General features: G+C 38.4%; 1 protein-coding gene and 1 long non-coding RNA gene across 17 annotated transcripts in view; one reads left to right on the top strand and one right to left on the bottom strand.

The window, feature by feature from the left end:
• The window catches only part of LOC114486848 (uncharacterized), a 54,478-nt gene extending 52,574 nt beyond the window's left edge, over positions 1–1,904 (bottom strand). The window contains exon 1 of the long non-coding RNA XR_003681149.2: positions 1,499–1,904. This is a non-coding gene — a long non-coding RNA (uncharacterized lncRNA). The remainder of the gene's footprint in view (positions 1–1,498) is intronic.
• Positions 1,905–9,673: 7,769 nt separating this feature from the next.
• MUSK (muscle associated receptor tyrosine kinase) overlaps positions 9,674–24,653 on the top strand; it is a 94,275-nt gene continuing 79,295 nt past the window's right edge. For 7 of the 16 annotated variants that reach the window (XM_007106098.4, XM_028493666.2, XM_055087029.1 and 4 more), the window contains exons 1-2: positions 9,677–10,118; positions 20,892–21,018. In XM_007106098.4, the coding sequence (XP_007106160.1) occupies positions 10,040–10,118; positions 20,892–21,018 (206 nt within the window). In that variant the 5' untranslated portion in view covers positions 9,677–10,039. Of the gene's footprint in view, positions 10,119–20,891; positions 21,019–24,653 lie in introns of all 16 variants that reach the window. The other 9 variants (XR_008618175.1, XM_055087023.1, XM_028493656.2 and 6 more) reach the window with 4 other exon arrangements.

Genomic DNA, 24,653 nt, shown 5'->3' with positions numbered 1-24,653 from the left:
ACTAAGAAGAAAACAAACCCCCAAAACCTCTCCATCGTTTGTATACTTGCCTGACGTCTTAGGTGTTAATGTCACCAAACCAGGTTCACTCACCGGGGGTGCACCAAGCCAGACCCTGAGATGCCAAAGTTTGCAGCAGAGAAAGGGTTTATTCACGAGGCAGCCAAACGAGGAAATGGGTGAACGAATCTCAAATCCGCGTTGGCAAGGTTGAAGGGCTCGGGATATTTATGGGATAAAGCTGGGGCGTGGGGAAAGTGGGGAAAGGTGATTGGAGATAGTAAACAGCTGAGGCACTCCTAGTTCTGCACAGGCGCAACTAAGCTTCCGGCTTCTTCACGGGCCGCAGCTCCAGAAGAGTGGCACCAGCATGTTCTGAGGGTGGAGCTCCTGGCCCTCTGACGTCAAAAGGTCACTGAGCGGACACCCGCGCATGCCCAGTTGGAGGGTCAGTGGTCCCAACCAGTCTTTTCAGGCTTAAGCGCAAACGGGACACAGCTGACTCCCAGTTTCCAAAAAAACAACTTGGGCAAACATCTCGTTGTTTAGGCTACGTGACGCTTGGAGGAAATGTGAGTTTTTGTAAAAAACCAAATTAAAGCAAGCTTGATCCAGTGAAGGCAGGTCACAATTTATTATTTATTAATGGCTAACTAACTGATAATTGCCGTTGGTTTCACTCATACACCAAGATAGGTAGACGCACAAGAAATTCATAGTCAATATTGATGACAGTAGGCTAGGTAGTTAAAATCCAATAATTAAGTCTCCCATTCACAATCCTGTGAGTGGCGAAAGCAATGGGTGAACACAAATGATAGTAATTCGGTGGAGAAACTCCAGGTTTCTAGGGCCGGTAATTCCTGATGCTATCATCTCTGGCTCTTACAGATAAGTCATTACCTCCTGCATCTCCATAGAAAACTGGAATACTTTGCAGGATGAGATTAAGTTTGAAGGCAGTAAGTACTGAGGTTTTGGGGTTTGCTTGTTGGTTTGGTTTGGTTTGGTTTTAATAGGCACCAGGAAGTAGAAGGGAAGCAGTGACTTGGAGGAAAGCCCTGCATGAACCGTCTGGTCTCCTAGAAGTTCAGGAATATTTAAGTTTTGCCTGCTGAGGAAGTTAGTTTTGGTCCCAGAGGGGAGGAGGCATGTACTTACCTGCCTCCCAAGTTTATTGGCTAAGTCCCACCAAAAACCTGACTGATCTCATCTGTAGTCATGTATACACCTTGGGTCACCTTCTAAGCCAGCCTGCTTACTATGACTGTTCACACCAATTTGTAACGAACCCCAGATGACTCACCTCCATACGGCAGGACATGTCCAATGTGATCTTGGGACAGCATTTGCCATCCCCATCCTTCTTCCAGAGTCACTGTATAACCATGTTTGCTGTTTCCCTGATTTCTCAGTTTGTATTCATCAGAGAAGATAAAATCACCACTTACCTTGACTAGTTCAACTTCTACGCTTGTTTGGCCTTTAAAACACCCACCTGTCATATGAACCGTATGCTGTAATCCACATTGTAGATGCAGTGGTTTGGGGGCTGGGATGGGCGGGAATCATATTTAGAAGCCAGACAGACCTGTATTAGAATTCTGCCTCCATTTACTAGTTACAAAACTTTGGACACATTTTCATCCTTTCAAAGCTTTAATTTTCTTTTCTGCAAAACCGACATTTATTGTTGCAATCAACAACAAATGACTGGTTTATTTAGGAGAAAGGGAACTTGGGGGAAGGATATTGGGTAGCTTATGGAATCCTGGGGAACAGTGAAGAGCCAGGCAGGAACCTAAGGCAGTCAGGTGGCAAGCACTTGGGCCACGATCTCAGCAGAGGAACAGCCTGGTCAGGATGACACAGCTCTGCAGCTGAACGCTGGGCACTGGCACTGGCATCCCTAGACACTGGATACTGCTAAGGCACTGCCACGGCCGCATGCTGCCCTTGGCACCACTGCCACTGAACACTTGATGCCACCGCCACTGGCGTGAATTCTAACTACCACTTTCTTTGTGACACTTGCTCCAGATTCACAGTCCCGGCAAAGGCGTCTGATTGTCTGAGCTTAGGTCACTTACCATACCCAGCTAGCAGGTTCACAAGAGTAAGTATTCACTTTTCTTAGCTTTTGTAGGGACAGCATAGACTTTCCTCCTACCAAAACTCACACAAATATAGGAGGAATTTCAAATGCTGAATTAAAACAAAACAAAACAAAACAACTTCACTATAGAGTATAATGCCTTCCTTGCAAAGATGTTTTTATGACTAGTTCTTGGTCATAAAAGGACATCTGTAGTTGTCATAATTTCTCAATATTTATAATAAAACTTTTATAAAAACATGAATACTATCATTGTATTGACTCTTTACATAAATTCTTTTTTAAAAAAGACTTTATATTTTTAGAGCAGTTTTAGGTTTACAACAAAATTGAGAAGGAGGTACAGAGATTTCCCATACACCCCCTGCCCCACACATGCATACCTGTCTCATTATAACATCACTCACCAGAATGGTATGTTTTTCAGCAAGGATTGACACATCATAATGATCCAAAGTTCATAGTTTACCTTAGGGTTCAATCTTGGTGTCATACATTATATGGGTTTGGACAGATGTATAATGACATATATCCATCATGATTATATCATACAGAGTATTTTCACTGCCCTAAAATTCCTCTGTGCTCTGCCTACTCATCTTTTCCCTTCTTTCCCTGCCCCTCAAAACCACTGATCTTTTTACCATCTCTATAGCTGTGCCTTTTCTAGAATGTCATATAGTTGGATCATACAGTATGTAGCCTTTTCAGATTGACTTCTTTCTCTTAGTAATATGCATTTATGTTTCCTCCATGTCTTTTCATGGCTTGATAGCTCATTTCTTTTTAGCACTGAATAATATTCCATCGTTTGGATGTACCACAGTTTATTTATCCACTCGCCTACTGAAGAACAACTTGGTTGCTTCCAAGTTTTGACAATTATGAATAGAGCTGCTATAAACATCTGTGTGCAAATTTTTGTGTGGACATAAGTTTTCCACTCCTTTGGGTAAATTCCAAGGAGTGCAATTGCTGGATCAGATGGTAATCTGTTATGGGTATGTTTAGTTTTGTAAGAAACCACAAACTGTCTTCTGAAATGGCTGTATCATTTTGCATTCCCATCAACAATGGATGTGAGTTCCTGTTGCTCCACATCCTCCTGAGCATTTGATGTTGTCAGTGCTCCAGATTTTGGCCATTCTAATAGGCGTGTAGTGGACAATTTTTTTAATTACTTGAAAATCCCACTGGCAGCAGCATTAAGGGGCTGAACAGCCTGTGGCAGAAGATTGAGGCAAGGCTGACGAAACCTGAAGAGTAATGGCAGCTCCAAACATTTCTCTAGCAGGTGGCTGATGAAATGGCATTCCCAGTAGGCAGGGTGGAGGACTTCTTCCCTCAGTGCTATTTAAGACAGATGTAGGAACTTTAGAGTCTTTGAACTGTAACCATATTAGAATTTTGCATTGGATTTTCAGACTGATCTCTTGATGCTGCCAGAGGGGTTCGATGAACCAGGAAGAAGTGCTAAATTCAGGGATATGAACAGGTTAGAGGCCTCAGAGAATACTTTTGTTCCATAGTCTAGAAAAGCCAGAGAAGTAGACCCATAGTCTGGAAAAGCCCCTGTAACCCATTGTAGTATCGAAGATGTATTTCAAAGGGGCAAATAGTGGTTGATATAGAAGCAGTGTAATCAATCTTTGGGAACAATTAGAGAGGTGGGTGAAGTATGACATAATGATTGAATGATTCAAAAAGAAATTGTTACAACGAATGGGAATACTGGCATGCCTGTCTTATCTGTTATCTCATTTGTGCTCCAGGTAAAGCTGGAATTCCTAAAGAGGCCTCCTGGGGTGTCCTTCCATTTGTTCTCCAGACCAATTTCTCCCCTGCTCTGTGGCTGTGGAAACTGACTTCTTTGAATTCTACCAATGGGCTTTCTTGCCCTCTTGTTTCCTGTTGGGTTTGGCTAATGGTGAGAATCTGCAGAAATCAAAGGCACTCTCACGAGCTGGCGGAATCCCTCAACCAAAGGTCTTCGCTCCTATTAGGAAGCTGTCTCTCAGCACAGTCATCTCTGCCTCTAGGTTCCGGTAAATGTTTTTCTGCCCTTTAAACCCTTAGGCCTAGAAATTGCAAAGGGCGACTGTTAGTGGTTTACAGTTTCCACACTAATTCTTGTAGTTTCCCAATACCTTACACCTTTGTACATCTTCCTTTATTCTGTTTGATTCGGCCATCTATTTTCTTTTGGGACCCAAACAGCATCCTGAGATATATAAGATATACATTTACCTGTTGGAAATTCCTGCTAGCATACAATACTCCATTTTCTACATTCACTCAATTTTTCCAGTTGGAAATCTGTCTTTATGACCAAATCCTTCTGATTCACCTTTCCATACTTGTCCTAAATCTATCCTTTTCTCTCCATCTACACTGTTACAACCTCATTGCCCCTCGTGTGAATAGCAACAGCTACAGAGCTGGTCTCCACTCTGAGAAATGAGCTTAACTACATATGAGCAAAATGGCCCCGGGTCATGGGCTGTGTTCCCAATATGAACTCCTAAACCGGTTTAAACCTACCCCCATCCCTGAATCCACCCTTTTCATTGCTTGCTCCCATTGTCCATTTCCTACCTTCTTTGTCCTGCCAGTACCATCACTGGTTTACTGACTATCTCTAACTCAATACATCCACTTTGCTTTCTATCATTACACTTCATTCTCTCTTCTGGAATGCTGCTTCCTTGGGTTAATATATCACTGACAAATACCCTTTCCTTCCCCCATCCCCCAAATAAACCTAACAATTCAACATCTGTGATGTGGAAAGCTGAGAATTGGTAGAGTAAAACAATTACACCAGGGTATATGAGAATCAGTATGACCCTATACTGAACAATCTCAGCAGTGTGTTCTCTTCTTCTCCAGAGTAACTGTTTTAAATCTTCGCCGACCTCATCTTCTACTTGATAGAGATGATAGAAGTCATCAGATGAGGGCTCAGTAAACTCTGCCATTCCTGCCAAAAATTTCCCTACTTATCCCTTCCTCATCATCTTCTATTACAAGATCCTATCCACCTGGTTTCCTTGAGACCGTGAATTGTCTATTATCTCTTTTCTCTCCTGTGTCTTTCAGCTCTTTCTTTCTACAGGATCCTTCACAGCACACCTTCAAAATAAATGAAAAATCAATTCTGTCTTCATCCAGCCTCTCCCTCCAGCTGCTTAACTTTCTCTATCCCTTCATAGTCACTCTTCTTGAGAGAATCATATTTCCATACTGTCTCCATTTTCACACCTCTTATTCACTCTTCCATCTCGCTATACCGCTCTGATTTCTCACCTCATTTCTCCACTGTTTCCTGAGACTGCCCTTTATCAACATCATTAATTACTTCTATGTTGCTAAACTCAATGGAAACCTTTCCGTTCCTTCTTACTCGACCTCTCAGTAGCATTCAGAACAGTCCTGGAAAGTAGGCTCTCCTTCTGGAAACGCTCTCTTCCCTTCCCTTCCCTTTTGGGGCACTCTGTCAGTTTTTTTCTATCTCTCTAGCTGCTCCTTATCAATCTCTTTCTCTAGTTCTTTATCTTCTACTGAATTTTAAAGGGTGGGATGTTTCATGGCTCAGTTCTAGGGCTTCCTGTCCTTCTACACTCTTCCCTTAGCATAACTGATTCACTTTTATAGCTTTATTTGTGATCTACATTCCCATGAGTTATTCCTGCTCTCAGAGTGAAGTTCTTACTGATCCTGAATGACCTCCTCTACCTGCCTCTGTAGGTTTTACCCTCCCTTCCATATTCCAAACACACTGACCCTTTTTCTTTCCATCACACCACATCCTTCATGTTCTGGGTCATTTCCACATTCTTCTCCCACTACCTGTTATGGTCCACTCCCAGACATCCCTAGTTTAGTTGTCTGGCTTTTACTTATCCTGCAGGGTTTAAGCTTCACTATCATCTTCTCAGAGAAGCATTTCTTGAGCCCTCAGACTAGGTCAGGCTCAGTTCTTATATAATTTCACAGTACAGTGTATCTCTCCAGATGATAATTTAGTTAATTATTAATGTTATTGTATAATATTCACTCTATCGCCAGACATTGTTTCTTGCTCCACTGATTCCCGCTGAATGTTCAGCATACAGTAGGTAGTGAATAGAATTCATTCATTCATTGAATAAACATTTTAAGAGTCCCTCCCAATTTTACAAGGTATATGTTCCCAGAATATTGATGCATCTCTAATTGCCACCCTAATATTTAATCAGACATTAAATCCATTTGTAAAAATAGAACTCCAGAATATCCCTTTGACTTCCCAGGAATTTTCTGGAGAGGGCAATCCATGTGGCATTTCTGAATCACTGTCTGCTGACCAGTGAGGCAGAGAACCAGATCATTGCCCTTTGTGATAATTAGAAGGGGCTCCTTGCCAAGCCTCAGCAGATGTATGAGAGCAGGATGCAGACCAGCAGCACTAACTGGGGGATGTGCTGACTCCAGCAGGAATGGGGCCAGTCTCATCAGCCGCTGTATGGTTGAATTCTGGCATCAAGTTCAAGATAGGGCTCAGCATGGTGCTACTTGCTCTCGTGGCCAGCTCTTGAGATGAAGAAGCAGAGATACCAGAGGTGGCAGGACAAGCTCACCTGGTGACTGAGTGCATTTTACTGAAGGGAAGACTGGCCATCAGCCCCATTTACTCTCCACGTGCCCAAGAAAGAAGCCAAGTAACTGACTGGCACCCAGTCTCCACTCTCTGTGGCTGAATGAGCCTGCTTTATAAGGAATAGGTTTGCTTGTATTATAGGATGGAAGGCCATTTTCTATCCAGGTTCCAAGAAACTGCTGCAAGGACCATAACTGGCTGACAACTCCAGCTGCTACACTTTGGGAGCTGCTGCAGCATCCATGCCTAAGCCACACTCTCCAGGGACTTCTCTTAGCCAACAATTGATTCATTTTATTTATTTATTTATTTATTTCAACTGAAGTATAATTGATTTACAATGTTGTGTTAGTTTCAGATATACAGAAAAGTGATTCAGTTATACATACATATATATATATTTTTTCAGATTCTTTTTCCTTATAGGTTATCATGAAATATTGAGTATATTTCCCTGTGCTATACAGTAGGTCCTTGTTGTTTATCCATTGTATATATAATAGTTTGCATCTGTTAATCCCAAACTCCTATATTTGTTCCTCCCCCACTTCCCCTTTGGTAACCGTAAGTTTGTTTTCTGTGTCTGTTGGTCTATTTCTGTTTTGCATGTAAGTTCATTTGTATCATTTTTTAAATGTGGTTTATTTATACAATGGAATATTACTCAGCCATCAAAAAGAATGAAATAATGCCATTTGCAGCAACATGGATGGACCTAGAGATTATCATACTAAGTGAAGTGAGACAGACAAAGATAGTAGGATATCGCTTATATGTGGAATCTAAAAAAAAATGATACAAATGAACTTATATGCAAAACAGAAATAGAGTGATTCATTTTAAACCAGCCCTCAGCCACACATTCTGGCTTTCCCTCAACAGAGTTTTGTCTCCCCTTAGCTTCACACAGTACTGTTGTCACCTTCAGGCTCAGGTTGTGGTGGAATTTGAAGTAGGGGATAATTTCCTGGGGTCACTGGTCTAGAGGGTACAATTCCTGTTGGATTCAAAATGGGCACCATCAGTGCTTGTTCTATACTTTAGGGGAACGGGGAAGAGGATGGAGAGTGCTCACTCCCAAATCCTCCTCCTGGACATTTGAATAGAGGCCCCTTGAATCACTCACCTTAGACTTCCCTTTATTAACAGCTGGTGGTGATCCTGAGCTTAACTTTAGCTCATAAATCTATAGTCACCAAATCTCTGGAACCCTGTGCTTTCCCTAGTGCTGCTTATGGGAACCACAGCCACTCTGTTCATCCTGCTGACTCCTAAATTTCACATTAAAAAAAAGTGCTCATCCTGCTAATGTCAAAGTTTCCCACGAAGTACGTAGCATTCACAGGATATTCCCAGGGCAGAAACCACACCAAATTTATATTTCTTCCATTAAAATTACATCAGGATTATTTTGATTGCAATTTAAGGAATCAAATTCATATTAGCCTAGCAAAAAAAATAAAAAGGAATTTATTAATTTCAAAAACAAGGAAATCCGATGGATCGTTCTGGCTTTGCACACTATTTCTTGTTAATGAAGCATGAAGCCTCCAACAACCTTGGCTTTCCTGGTCCTCACAGGCGGCGATCTAAGAAAGAGGAGCTTATTTTGTATTAGGTCCAGTAAAGTACCATGGAGACCTTGAGCTGTAAACCAGCTTGAGCCCTGAGCCCATTTCTGAAGCAATCACTATGGCTAGGTAGTAGAGCTATTCTACACAGAAAATATTTGCAAAATATACAATGGACCAATGATATAAATTATTTACAACCAGACTAGTTTTTAAAATTCCTGTAAATTAATAAGAGAAAGAAAAATGACCTAAGAGGAAAATAGACAAAAGCCACAGAAGAGGAAAATGAATAACAAACACATGAAAAATTCTCATCACCAATAGTAAGAGTGGAATACATGTAAATTAAAACAACGACATACCCTTTTTATTCTACTTAAATGTAAAAATTCAAAGATAAGTGTCGATGAGAGTATGGGGAAATGGATTCTCTCATACATTGTTGGGGCATGGTTAAATATACCATCATACATCCACGATTTAGAAATCTGTGTAGCCAATAGAAATAATGAGGTAGTGCTGTACATTAACATGGAAAAGTCTCCAAGACACATTGTTCCAGTGGGAAAAGGCAATTCGCATAGGAGAACATTTTGGAAGAATCTGCTGCAATTGACAGTCCATGGCTGCTGACTCTGTGAACTCATGAAGCCAAAGAATGAGGGAGACACCAACACAAGCGGAAAAAAAAATCTTAAAACCGTGTGGTAAGTGCAATGACAGAGAAGCCCAGAGGAGGTAAACCTAATGCAACTTTGGGAAGATGTGGGAGTTTTGGTCCAGGACGGCTCCCAGGAGGAGATGATGATCAAGCTGAGATAGGTATTAACTGGGTGGAGAGGAGGGGAAAGCATTCCAAGATGGGAGAACAGTAGGAACAATTCATGGTGGCAGGAAGGCTGTATACAGGGAACCAGGTTGCTGAATACTAAACTAGAGGCATGGATTGTAGCAGATGGGGCTAAACAGGTAGGCAGACTCCAGCGAGCCTTCCTACGTCATATTAGATTTGAATATTTTTTTCTATGTGATGAAGAGCCACTGAAGACTTTTGAGTAGGGCAGGTGATCTGAAAAGAGATTAGAGGACAGTAGGACACAAGGCAGAGAGAACAGACGGGAGGTTACCACTGTCATTCCAAGAAGATGAATGTCTGAAAGGGAAGGTGGGATAGGGTGAGACTAGCTGGAATCAAAGGAGGGGAGGAAATCAAGGAATATCGAGTTGGTGCAATCTGTAGGAATTGTTAAGGGGATGGATGTGGGAGGGGGAAGTGAGAAATGGGGTGGAGTCATGATTAGATATGCCCAGGGCTCTGGGGTGAGTGCGGGATGGATGGTGAGCTGACTCAGAAGACCAGGAAAACTATACCTCGGGGAATCCAGTGATGGTAGCAAAAGGCATCTGGTATTGTCCTTCTACCACTGTCTTAAAAGGGATTCTAAAGGGATTTTCTTTCCCTTGTTCCTCCAGCCCTACACTTGCATTACTGGCCTAAGTGGATACTCACCAGCTGGCCGTGTCCATCATTACAGCCAAGTCTGAGAATTCCTGATTATACTTAGAGTCAGTGGAGCTGCTGACACAAACAGTCATTAGCAGACGACCCTTTTGGAACAAACTATGCTTTAAAATGTAAACTGGGGGGGGGGGGGCATTTTCCTTGCGTTGTCCAGAAAGAACTTTCTGCTGCCTGAGCCTGGATTAATCATGAGAGAGCTTGTCAACATTCCACTGGTACATATTCTTACTTTGGTTGCCTTCAGCGGGACTGAGAAACTTCCAAAAGGTTGGTTTGAGCAATCTTATCTTCTCTTGCCTTATCATAGTTCTGAGGTGCATGCGTGTGTTCCGATCATGACTGATTCATATTATGGCACGCTTGGGTTTTACTTGGTAAAGTAGGGGTGCAGTATATGGAGAGGGAGAAAACTGTGTAAATAAGCAATTGATTGATGGTCTCCATTCTACTGCTATCCCTCCCCTGCTTAAGTTCTGCAATAAAAAGTTCAGCCATTCAGTGCATGTGGAGCCCTCACTTACAGGGGAAACATTAGCAGGTAGACTGCAAGTTATCGATGTCAGTTTGTTTATGTGTATGTCAAACTTCAGGGTGGTCTAAATGGATGATGAAAACCTTTTCACATCAGGTTTGCCAGGAATATAATCAACCACACTCCCAGACATCCAGAGTGTTTGCTTCTGAACAAAAATCATTTCCATTTTCAGTTTCAGCTTTGAAAAACTCTTAATCAATATTTTAGTTCCTCCCACATTGGAATTAGAGAAAGACGCACACAAGTGCCTATAAGATAAAAGCCTGAAGAACAATGGGTTCTCAATAACTTAGAGGCTGGAGCCATGATTTGGTTTGGCAAGAGACTGTGAAAGGTTTTTTTCAGAGCCTTTGGAATGTACCGGAAATAACACCACCTCAGGGGAAAGGAAAGCAACTTAAGAAACTGACAAACACCTGTTGCAGTAGCAAGAATGTCCACAGTTTCTGGCCAGCGTATTATGAAACTGAGACTAGGGTATTTCAACTCAGGAAGAAAGATAGGAAAATAGGTGACTTGTGAAGTGACTGGGGGCTTCATTGAAATCTTTTTACAAAGACACGAGAAAGCAGATTGAACGATATTACAGAGTTTTCAAATTAAATGTATTACAGTAGAGTAAAAAAGGTTCTGTGATTTATGACACACTCAAATGAATTATTTTCCCTTCATATTACTTTACCAAAGAACTGAACAGGTTTGTATTGTATAGATAAGTGAAGGTAATATATTGTATGTAGATGGGAAACATAGCTTAGATTTTGTGGTTCATTAGAATTTCTGGAACCACAAGGTCAAAATTCACATGCTAACAAGATACAGCTTTCTTCACAAACAGTCGGATTTCATAGACTTATGTTGTTTTGTTGCTTTCTTTTTCTATTTTACGTGAGTAGAACGGTATCTTCAAATGTATTTAAATGTCCTAATTGTCAACTAATACTTTAAGGTAGCTCCAGATAAAAGAGAATCTAGATCTTTCCAAATAGCTAATAATAGCCAGAAAGACTTAACATTGGCTTCAGATTATTTTAATACTTCCTGATCATACAACGGATGTCCGGAAAGGCAGCACCTGGATGTTTGGACTTATGGATTGTTATAAATTTATTTGTGCTATTCTAAACCATGAAGTTACATAAAAATGACATGGTTAAATGCTAAAATTTACTGAAATCCAGTCTTACAAGGAGCAGGACAATTGATTTCCTGGTTCAAATTAGAATCTCGTGCACAAAGAAAAACCAAACCCAACCTCCTAATTTATATTCTAGAAAGAGAAGGTTTGTAGCTTCCAAACTTTACAGGTGAAGCACACTGTTTATTTTGACAACTTCAGAAATGGTGGCATAAATGTAACAAAGCCAAAACCCCGACTTCTAAATAAAATAGCCAGATTGTTACCCCAACCTTCTTTATTTGTTCATAATTTATTTACTGCTTTAATTAGACTGTAAAATCAAAAAAATATTTTTGCCTGGCCTACTCAAAGAGAGTATTTGAGTATTATTGAAAAATCTAAATTAATATGGGTTTAACATCAGCCTTAGCCAAAACACCAGGCTTGGAAGAGCAAACATTCATTAACTACACTTACCAGTTCTGAGAATAAACATTATCATGAAAACACAATCCTTAAAATTTTAAATGTTGAAGTACATGGAATATATTGGTACAAAAAACACATTAATATGCGATTATTTTAATACTATTGAAAGCAATGAAATTGTTCTACACAAAATATCTCTAGTTGTTTTCTCTATTCTTGGCAGAAGGCAATAATGGGAAGAGGCTTTTTAGATGGTATACCTTTTTCCTAAGTCCTTTATCGTGAATGAATCAAGGCGTCTGCAGCATAGTATATCACAAAATAAACTGACACAATTAAAATACTGCAAGAGTATTCCGTGGGTTCTTTTCCAACCATCGGCATAGGATTTCCTCAATAAAATTAATAACCAACTTTGTAGAATTAATAGTATATTGTTATAGTTTTAATTTAATTGATATTCCTAATATTCAAAGACAAAGGGAAAAGTCACTATCTTTCTGAATCATTTCAACTAGTAATACTTTCAATCATGAGCTCAGTATCAAACCATAGGAGGAAAATTTTATAAACTGTCATGTATGAAAATAGTCAACATTTCATTGAACATTTGCCTTAACCACATTCTTCAATAATATTTAACGCTTTATCAGGGAGTATTAAGTGTATAGTGGGATTTTCTGTAGGAGTATAGTAGTTCATGTAAGCAGCCCTGAATTTGTTAACATGCTATGCACAAAGAACTCCCGTCCAAATTCCAGTTTTAAAATTATCCCTTAACTACCGTACCTAGAAGTTCTTGAGTCTCAAATGATTTAACTTGAGGTATATTTTAGTAACTTCTGCTTCTAAATCATATGTCTACAGGGATAGAATTCACAAATTCGACATATGACTAAGTCAGATCAGGCACAGCTGTCATTGAAATCCAGGACACCAAGTCCTGGATGAATGTTTTATACTAACGTATATTGAAAGAGTAACTCATTCCACGTTTGGGGAAACACAGTTGCTTTAAATATTATTGACCTTAAAGACCAGAAAAAGAGCAGAAATGTCAAGATTTCTACCATATTTCGAAAGGTGAAGTAGGCAACTGCTCAGTGAAATAGGACGTGAGATTATTGGGGGAAAGTGACAAGTAAGGGATGACTAGAGGACCTGAAGGAAATGGTCCCATTCAGGAAGATGAGAGAAGTGGATCCGAGAATGTAGAAGGACCATATGTCCATGCTGAGGACCCACTGGGGCTGGAGACTGCACGCCCATCATGGTCCTGATCTGCACCGTCGTTTCACTTTATCCAACAGTACTTTTTGAACATATGAGCAGTGAAGACAGCTGGTTGGATTAGTTCAAGATTGGTACTTTCCAGGGTCAGTGCAGCTAAAGGACTAGAGAGTAAGGGAGCTGAGATTATATGGCAACATACCATGTCGTCTAGGTCAAATAATGAAGAAAGTGAAACAAGGATATTGCAGGCCTGGAAGAGAATGTTACAATCGAGTTCCTTTTCTAGTCCCCAATGCCTTTCTGTGTGTCTTTAGGGAAAGCATGTAGTCACTGTAAGCCTCAGTTTTCTCCTAAAATGAAGGACCTACCAGTGCTCAACTTACAATGTTATGTACTATGCTAAGGATTGTCAATGATCGGTGGCGTGATCACTTCTGGGGAACGAGCACATTTTAGATGAGTCCCTATGAAATCATCTCTTAATCCCAAAGGAATGCCCCCCAGGAGAGGTCATTTCAGAAATTCTAACAGGCTGACCCAGAATTCCTACCTGCCTGTCCCCAGTGTCATTCCTGAAGGCAAGGACCAAGAGTGTGTTCTGTGACAAAGAATTAATGATACGGTATTAATAAGTGAGATAACAATAATTATTGAGATGATCAATGAACCTTACAAGTTCCAAAGACATCATAATAAAAAATAACTTATGTTTGATTACATCACCAGCAGAATAAACGTGTCAGTTTCTAAGATGTGCCAAATGATGAGCAATACTGAACATCCTCTTTCTTTGGGGGATTTGAAAACTTTCCGACACCAAAGTGTTTTGTCATACCGAAAAAACAATACTGTATTCATGATGTTAGAAAAGCATGAATATGTTCCAAGTCTGAGCCCTAATTTTACTAGAACAGGAAGGAGCAAATACATCTGACTTCTTTGTTTATTCAGTCATTTGGTTATGTCAGTCAGCAGCTGGTCAATCAGAAGTTGGTATGTCAATGGCCATGTGCTAGAGCCCATAAAAGGGTAATATCATATCCTTCTCAGCAGCTAGTATTCAAGTTAAGTTACTCTTTGGGTACAGAAGAGCATTGTGTTTATTTTCATGTATTTGTTGTTCATGTGGTCCTTGGATTGAGGGAAGAAATAGTGTCCTAGTTTAAACAGGCCCTGGCTGAGATGAAAGCTGGATAGTAGAATGAAAGCAAACAGGAGATGGTCTGCTGAGTCAACAAATATCATTAAATACAACTATGTGATTGTGCCAGTAAAAATCTGAAAGCAGATTTGTTTGGATAATTTTGGAATATGGGCAAAGTGGACTTAACTGACTATACTCTGCCTATAGATATTGATATTGATGTCAATCATGTTTTTCCCCTTTCTGTGAGTAACTAGTACCACACTGAAGACATGGTATAGCTTAGAGTTAAAAGATAGGTACTTTAAATCAAACTTAACTTTGAAGTTCAGTTCTATCATTTCCCGCTTTTGTTTTGTTTAGACAAGTTTTTGAACAATTCTTCACCTTCATTCCTCATCTGCCAATGGGAATAATGAAAGTATCTGCCTTTACGTTTGTTGTGATAAATAAATGAGATCATGAATGAAAAGTATAATGCATGGCTGATAGCAGGTTTTTAATCAGTTTTAGATGCTAAAATTATTAAAAACAATCAAATCTCACATAAAACTGTCATGCCACTGAACATTAAGGGAAGCTGTTCTTAGTAAGAGCTCATGTATTTCTCCATGTCTAACTTTATCAAGACATTCTAAGATCTACTTCTTTGATCTTAACTGATCTCAACAGAGTTTGTGTTGCCTCGTTGGAAAGATAATATTATGTCTGTTAACTCTGTCACTTCTGCATCTGCATGTTGAATGAAAAGAAACTAATGAATAAAGTTTGGGGTTTTGGGTAAAAATAATTCACGGCCATTAAGAATGATATTGAAAACACAAAGTATACAAAAGTTTAAAAGAGAAAATCACCCACACTTCCAGGATTGTTAACATATTGATATATTTTCTTCCATTTTTTTCTACATATCCTAAAAAAAGATATCATAATAAGATTGTTTATGCAATTCTGCTCCCTGCCACTAAAGCATGAGCATATTTTATATCATCAGTATCTTCAAACTACCATTTGCAGTGACTGTGTAAATAGTATCCTGTTTAGATAACAGTTGCTAATATATGTTGAACATTTGCCTCTCTGAGGAAAAAAAGGCCCTGATATGTTACATTTGTTGACTGCTGTAGTATAAATGCTCCAGTCACAGCCAATTTCCAGGTACCAACAAACACTGAGTTGGGAGGAGATGTATAGTAGCACACCTACAATTTCTACAGACATTAGATGTAAATAACCACAAGAACATAGATAATAGTAAAATATAGAAAAATAATTAGAAAGTGATAAATGTTGAGTATTATTACTTTGTTTTTAACATAGTTTATCTAATCAAATTTATATAATTTAGTTTTTAATAATGGCTCTATTCCATTATCTTGTTAAATTTCTGAAAAATTAACACTTGACTCTTGCAAGCCAGTACAAGCCAGCTCCAGTAGACCACAGCTAGAAGACAAAGCTATGTGCCTAACTCTTCTTCCACTTTCATACAATTAGTACAATTTCGTACAATTAATCTATTTTTGTGCAGTGAAATTCATCTACATGCCTTTCCATTTGGGGATTATTTCCTTGGGATAGACTCCTAGAAGTATTATTGGTAATTAACAGGTAATACAGAAACCAGGGGAACAACTGAATAGTTCAGGTTTCTGTCTCTAAATTATAGAATCAAATAACACAGAGTGTTCCATATGGACCAAGGACAATGTTAAATGCATTATGTATATTCACTTACTTAATCCTCATGGCGAGCCTATGCGGTGGTTTTATTATCTCCGTCTACAGCTGAAGATGCCAAGGCAACTAGTTAAGTGAGTGGGAAGTAAGTGATGGAGCAGGGATTTGAATTCAAGTCCTGTGCTAGAACCTCTTACCATCTAGTTCCTCAACAGGCTTTTTTTTAAACAATGAAAGCATTCAATACTATCAGTTAACCTTTGGGCCCATCATTACCTGCATCCCATGACCTTACTATAATATTTTTTGTTTTTTAATCTCTCAATATCTGTGTGATTATGCAATTGATTGCTTATTTCATTCATTAGTTGTTTAGAAAAATCTGCTTTCTTTCTTAAGAGACTGACTTTCTGAAACTTTGTTATCAATTACAAATTTGCTTCCACTGCGTTGGAAAATTAACATTTCTGTGGCCTTCTTATTTATGTCCTATAATTTTTTATTACAAAGATAATATATATTAATTTTATATATTTTTAAATATTATATTTTGCTGTAAGGTATGGCAAAACAAAAATACAAAATTACACATAATGCTCACAACTAGGAGGTAAATGATTATAACATTTTGCTACTCATTCATTTTTCCACTCTCATGTGTGTGTGTAATTTTCTTTAAAAATTTAGTAGCCTATTACTTCATTGTAATATCTTCAGATTATAGTAATTTTAGTTTGGGCTTTGTTTGAGTCTACATTTTTAAATAATTAAGCTTCATGATTGTTGTATCTTCCTGATGGATTGTTCCTTTTATCATTAAGTAGTATTTCTCTTCATTCTTTAAAGGCTTACTTATCACCTTATATTCCATTTTTTCTTATATTAGTACTACTTTATTGCGTTATCACTTTGTTTTGAGTATACTTTGTTGTTTCGTATATATTTTCCATTCTCTTTATATCCAACGTTTCTGTTTTAATTTATTTAGGCATGTCTTCTGTGTTTTTTAATCCTGTATGATAGTGTCTGTCTTTCCATAGATCAGTTTATACCATGGGTGTTTACTGTGATTTCTGATATATTTGGCCATGTTTCTTCCACATTAATTTGTGTCTTCTGTTAACTATAACTTTTCTTGGCTTATTTATCCTCCTTTTCTGCTTCTTCATCATTTTTTTAAATTGATACAGTTCTAGTCTCTTTTTTCTTCTGCTAGTCTGGAAGTTTTGGTTTTTAATCTATTATTTTAGTGGTAAGCATTAATGAAATTTTAACAATATGTCTCTAACCATATATTTTCTCCCCATGTTTAGAGTTATTCAGTGTTTCTGTCATCTTCCTGCTTACAGTAAAGAACTTAGAATGTTTTATCAATCTGCTGAACTTCTTCCCTAAACTTTCATCTTATAATTATTTGTCTATAATTCTAGTTCCACTTTTTTTAAACATAAAAATTATTGAGTTTAAAAAATATATATTCCACAGTGTCTAAAATTGCAATTATATTTTACCACCATCTATGCTAACTACAGTTTCTCGTCACTGGCCCCTTTCTTTTGGGTACAAGTTATTTCTTATGGAGTTTATATACTTTTAGTAACTGTTTCAGAGAAGGTCTCAGTGGTAAATACTCTCAGTATTTGTCTGTGTATTTACTTTGTCTTCATTTTTTAAAAAAATGATTATCTAAGCTGGCTATAGAATTCCAGGCTAACAGTTATTTTTTTTCTCAGCCTTTTAAAAATACTGGTCCATTGCCTTTGGATATCAATTGTTGCCAAATAATATCAGGTTAGCCTAATTGGCATTCTTCTTAAGGTGACTGATCTTTTCTTTCTAGTAAGGTTTAAGATTTTATCTTAAATTTTTTACAGTTTTAATCCAGTGTATCTAAGGATGAATTTATTTTTCTTTATCTGGCTTGATGCTTAGTGGAAACTTTCGATGTGAATATTTCTGCTTTTTCTTCACTTTTGAAAAATGATCAGTGATTTATCCCTTTACATATTACTTCTATGCCATTTCTTCTATTTTATTTTTTTTGGAAATTCTGTTAGAATTTTATTAGTGCCTGTCTGTCTTTATGTCTCTTAACTATTCTTTAATACTTTTTAATTTATTTCTTTGTACAGCATTCTGTATATTTTAATGGTCATTTTAGTGCAAAGTTGGGAAAAGGGGGGCCTTGCTGCCTAGATATAAAATATAAAAGACATCATTTCACCTAAAAATTCTGCCCTCTTCTTTTACCTACTCTCTCTCAACCTTTTAAAAAATTTATGCCTTTTATAAAGGCCTCAGTAATAGATTTTGGTTCATTTAAACAATACATTTGTCAGTGTGCTAGCCCTGCAGATAGAGAGAGGTCTGAGACATGGTCCCTGACCCAAAGCTTAAAGTTTTTATAACTGAGTGTGGGACAAAGACATAAACAAATCATTCTAATAGCATCTGTGTGGCAAGTGCTATGAGTGACATATATAGGATGACCCAAGGTTAAAGAAAAGGGCATTTGGTTCTATCTAGGAAGTCAAGGAGATTGGGAGGAGATGATGCTTAAACTGGACCTTAAGAAAAGAATAACACTTACGAAAGAGATATGGGCTAAGTGGACACTCCCAACCACCATTTCCCTTACTCTCAGCCAATGAGTTTGCCTCTGAGTTAACTGAAAAAATAAGTTTCATTTGGATACTGGATGCATTTTTTAATGGCCAATGTGCCAGTTTTTTCTTCTTGTTTTATGGGGCTGTCACCCCCTACCCTGCATCTAAAATACTGCTCACACTACTTACTTGGCTTTCCTAGGCACCTTGCATTTTAACTAAAATGACCATATAATTTACTGTCCAAACTCAGGTATTTTTGGAGTATGGGAGTACTATTAACAATTATGCCAAGATAGCAGGCATAACTGATTATTATAACTGATCATTTTATGTATCTATCCTACCTTATCATCTAGATTGTGGACTCTTACCAGGCAGAGATGTGCTTTACACATCTTTTTGCTTCTAGTAAACCCAGTGCCTGCTCCATGACAAATCGTAAATAAATCTTTGATAAATAATAATAACAAAGCAGTGATGATGATAATTATTTTAAATCAGATTATGCAATGGGGTAGATTTTCAGACTCACCCACATACAGGTGCCGGCACTTTCTCACACCATCAAACCCTTGAGGTGACCAGGACCTCACCCCTTTGTTTTGGTGGGATTCACAGATTTGTAAATTGAAGTGGGGTGCATCCCTTTACCAACACATTCTCATCCTTCTTAACTTCTCTTTCCTCCCCAGTTCTTCTAAGCCAGGTGACCCTCGTTTCATGGAGGTGGGAGGAAAGAGGGACCATGTTTATGGCCTCTCTTCCTTTTGTCTTTCTTTTTGTAACACACATACACACAAACACACACCAAGCAAAAACAAACAAACAAAACCCCCAGCTTTGTTGAGATATAATTCACATACCAGTCTCTTTGGGTAAAGTATACAGTTCACACAGCTGTGCATTCATCATCATAATCGATTTTAGAACATTCTTATTACACCTATTTGAAATTCTGCCTTCCTTAGCCATAGATTACTCCCTAATCCCTCCATCCTCTTCCCAATTCCTAGACAATCACTCATGTATTTTCTGTCTCTACAGATAATGACCATTCTGGATATTTTATATAAATGAAATTGTACAGTATGTTGTTCTTGTGACTGGCTTCTTTCACTTAGTTTATTGTTTCCAAGTTTCATCCATGTTGTAGCACGTATCAATACTTTGTTTCGTCTTATTGTCAAATAGTATTTCGTTGAATGGATATACCACATTTTGTTTATCCATTAATCTGTTGGCAAACACTTGGGTTGCTCCACCTTTTGGCTACTATGAGTAATGTTGCTTTGAGCGTGGGTGTACAAATATCTGTCTGAGTCTCTGCTTTCACTTCTTTTGGGCATATATCCAGAAGTGGAATTGCTGGATCATATATTAATTCTATGCTTATTTGAGGAACCACCATCCTGTTTTCCACAGTGGCTGTGCCATTTTACATTCCCACCAACAATGCACAAAGGTTCTAATTTTTCTACACCTTTGCCAGTATTTGTTGTTATATTTCCTTTTTATTATAACCATTCTAGTGTGTGTAAACTAGTATCTTACTGAGGTTTTGATTTGCATTTCCTTAATAGCTAATGATGTTGAGCATCTTTTTACATGCTTATTGTCCATCTGTATACATTCTTTGGAGACAGGTCAGTTCAGATCCTTTGCTCATTTGTTGTTTGGGCTGTCTTTTTATTATTGAGTCTTTTTCTAATCTACTCATAATGCAGATGTGAATTCTTTTTAAATCTGATGAATCTTCACCTTCAAAGCATCTCATCTACAGGAGCCCCCTTCTAAGACCTCCGGTGGTTTCTAGCAATGTGTTCATATAAACATATGTTTTAACAAAATTTTGGGAAAATTGTTTTTAAACAGGAATTGTTAAGATTGCTTTCTCTTTTCACTTTGACTTCCCTTCAGTGACACTTCCCTTCAAGTTGATTGGTGTTAGGGAGGCAACAGACATTTTGTATTAATAATTTTATATATTTTTTTCTTAAAAAGGACACCTAAATTATATAACTTTGGACTTCACAAAACCTGGATCTGCCTCTACCCGTATATAATAAATCTAAGTCCGACTCTCCTGAGAGCCTTCTCTTTTGATTCTCAAATGCCTACTTTAGAAGTAGCAACAAAATCCTCTGCACAAAATTTTTCCTTCCTTTTGCCAAATTTCTACTATGGGGAAATGTCATTCTCATTCAGGTATGTGGTGGCCTCTGACTACTTACAGAAGAGTTAGTAAACAGTATTGTAGAATGCTCTCGTTTGATTTCTCCTCTCCTTTCAGCCCCTGTCATCACCACTCCTCTTGAAACAGTGGATGCCTTAGTTGAAGAAGTGGCTACTTTCATGTGTGCAGTGGAATCCTATCCTCAGCCTGAAATTTCCTGGACCAGAAATAAAATTCTCATTAAGTAAGTATTCTGCCTTTTTCCAGCAAGAATGCCCAAGGCTGCCTTGTGATTTATCTTTGTCATAAATGTAATCACAGCTCTGGCAGTACTAAAGTTCACCTTCTAGAATACGTAAAATGCAAATTTCCTCATTTTATAAATGTAAGATCTGAACTTCAGTGAGGTTAAGAGAATTGCCCAGCATAAAGTGATTTAGCTGATCTGGGGAAGTCAGGGTTATTTCATGGATCCCAGGTTAGGACCTAGAGGAAGTTTCACAGTAATTAGGAAACACCATGATATCCTAATTCTGGGAGTACATGTTCCAGGACACTCTGGGGAGTTAATAGGGACCAGCCTCATTTCCTGTACTTCTAATATCCCAATCAAGTGATGCACGTGGTCTAGGAATCTGACCTCTAGGTGACCATGACTTTTTCTTTTGAAAGTCAGAAAGGACTCTTGATGTATATAGTGAGGTAGCCTCTCAAACAGATAAAATTTCTACTTGGCACATAAAGGTTAGGCTATCCTTTCCCCATTACAATAGCTATCTGATCAAAAATACTCTAAAAATCTGTAACAAATGTAACCACTGGCTTTCTAGCAGGCCACATAGCTTGCGTTAGGACTAGAGCATTTAACTGCTCCACAAACTGGAACTTGAACTCCGCATCCATGAACTTGGATGGGGAAAAATTACATCTTTGTTTTCACTAAGCTCCAATTGAAATTTATCATTTCCTTCTATTATATATGTTGTAATGTGGGAAACTACCCTGGGCTGCAGAAGCCTTCAAGTACTCTACCAGGCAAGCTATCGCAGAAGTCCTGGAATAGGAAGGCTCACAGACCAAATTAAGATGCTTGAAATACAGTTTATTAAATCAATTTAAAATCCATAGATAGAGAAAGAAATGGAAACTACCAGAGGGTTTCTATAGGTGTGCGCTCTGTTCCCGATGTTTCTGTTTGGCTGAAGGCTTCCCTAAGCCGTGTGGCTGACAGGGTCTTGGTGCTCTGGCCTGCTGTGCTGAGTTCAGGACATTGGACCACCAGAGACCTCCAGGCCCAATGTAATATCAATCGGCGAGAGGTCTCCCAGAGATCTCTGTCTCAATGATAAGACCCAGCTCCACCCAACGGCCAGCAAGCTCCAGTCTGGATACCCCATGCCAAACAACTAGCAAGACAGGAACACAAGCACACCCATTAGCAGGGAGGCTGCCTAAAATCACACTAAGTTAACGACACCCCAAAACACACCACTGGACGCAGCCCTGCCCACCAGAAAGACAAAATCGAGCCCCACCCACCAGAACACAGACAACAGTCCCCTCCACCAGGAAGCCTACACAAGCCACTAAACCAACCTTACCGACTGGGGGCAGACACCAAAAACAACAGTAACTACAAAACTGCAGCCTGTGAAAAGGAAACCCCAAACACAGTAAGTTACGCAAAATGAGAAGACAGAGAAATATGCAGCAGATGAAGGAGGAAGGTAAAAACCCACCAGACCAAACAAAGGAAGAGGAAATAGGCAGTCTACCTGAAAAAGAATTCAGAGTAATGATAGTAAAGATGATCCAAAATCTTGGAAATAGAATGGAGAAAATACAAGAAACGTTTAACAAGGACCTAGAAGAACTACAGAGCAAACAAACAGTGATGAACAACACAATAAATGAAATTTAAAATTCTCTAGAAGGAATCAATAGAAGAATAACTGAGGAAGAAGAATGGATAAGTGACCTGGAAGATAAAATAGTGGAAAAAACTACTGCAGAGCAAAATAAAGAAAAAAAGAATAAAAAGAACTGAGGACAGTCTCAGAGACCTCTGGGACAACATTAAATGCTCCAACATTCAAATGATAGGGTCCCAGAAGAAGAAGAGAAAGAGAAAGGGTCTGAGAAAATATTTTAAGAGATTATAGTTGAAAACTTCTACCAAGACTACTTTACAAAGCAAGGATCTCATTCAGATTCGACAGAGAAATTAAAACCTTTACAGACAAGTAAAAGTGAAGAGAATTCAGCACCAGCAAACCAGCTTTACAACACATGCTAAAGGAACTTCGCTAGGCAGGAAACACCAGAGAAGGAAAAGACCTAGAAAAACAAACCCAAAACAGTTAAGAAAATGGTAATAGGAACATATATATTGATAATTACCTTAAATGTAAACAGATTAAATGCTCCAACCAAAAGACAAAGACTGGCTGAATGGACACAAAAACAAGACCCATTATGTGCTGTCTACAAGAGACCCACTTCAGACCTAGGGGCACATACAGACTGAAAGTGAGGGAATGGAAAAAGATATTCCATGCAAATGCCAATCAAAAGAAAGCTGGAGTAGCAAGTCTCATATCAGACAATATAGACTTTAAAACAAAGACTTTTACAAGAGACAAAGAAGGACACTACAGAATGATCAAGGCATCAATCCAAGAAGAAGATATAACAATTGTAAATATTTATGCACCCAACATAGGAGCACCTCAATACATAAGGCAAATGCTAACAGCCTTAGAAGGGGAAATCAACAGTAACAGAATCATAGTAGGGGACGTTAACACCCCACTTTCACCAATGGACAGATCATCCAAAATGAAAATGAGTAAGGAAACACAAGCTTTAAATGACACATTAAATAAGAGGGACTTAACTGATTTTTATAGGACATTCCATCCATGATGGAAAAAGATATTCCATGCAAATGCCAATCAAAAGAAAGCTGGAGTAGCAAGTCTCATATCAGACAATATAGACTTTAAAACAAAGACTTTTACAAGAGACAAAGAAGGACACTACAGAATGATCAAGGCATCAATCCAAGAAGAAGATATAACAATTGTAAATATTTATGCACCCAACATAGGAGCACCTCAATACATAAGGCAAATGCTAACAGCCTTAGAAGGGGAAATCAACAGTAACAGAATCATAGTAGGGGACGTTAACACCCCACTTTCACCAATGGACAGATCATCCAAAATGAAAATGAGTAAGGAAACACAAGCTTTAAATGACACATTAAATAAGAGGGACTTAACTGATTTTTATAGGACATTCCATCCATAAACAACAGAATAGACTTTCTTCTCAAGTGCTCATGGAACATTCTCCAGGATAGACCATATCTTGGGTCACAAATCAAGCCTTGGTAAATTTAAGAAAATTGAAATCGTATCAAGTATCTTTTCCGACCACAATGCTATGAGACTAGATATCATTCACAGGAAGAAAACTGTAAAAATTACAAACACATGGAGGCTAAACAATACACTACTAAGTAACCAAGAGATCACTGAAGAAATCAAAGAGGAAATCAAAAAATACCTAGAAACAAATGACAATGGAAACATGACGATCCAAAACCTATGGGATGCAGCAAAAGCAGTTCTAAGAGGGAAGTTTATAGCAATACAATCCTCCCTCAAGAAACTAGAAACATCTCAAATAAACAACCTCATCTTACACCTAAAGCAATTAGAGAAAGAAGAACAAAAAAACCCCAAAGTTAGCAGAAGGAAAGTAATCATAAAGATGAGACCAGAAATAAATGAAAAAGAAATGAAGGAACCAATAGCAAAGATCAATAAAACTAAAAGCTGGTTCTTTGAGAAGATAAACAAAATTGATAAACCA

The sequence above is a fragment of the Physeter macrocephalus genome, chromosome 9, assembly GCF_002837175.3.
Source record: "Physeter macrocephalus isolate SW-GA chromosome 9, ASM283717v5, whole genome shotgun sequence".
Lineage (NCBI taxonomy): Eukaryota > Metazoa > Chordata > Mammalia > Artiodactyla > Physeteridae > Physeter > Physeter macrocephalus.
Note: the sequence above shows the minus strand (reverse complement) of the source record. Positions and strands in the feature narration are given on the sequence as shown.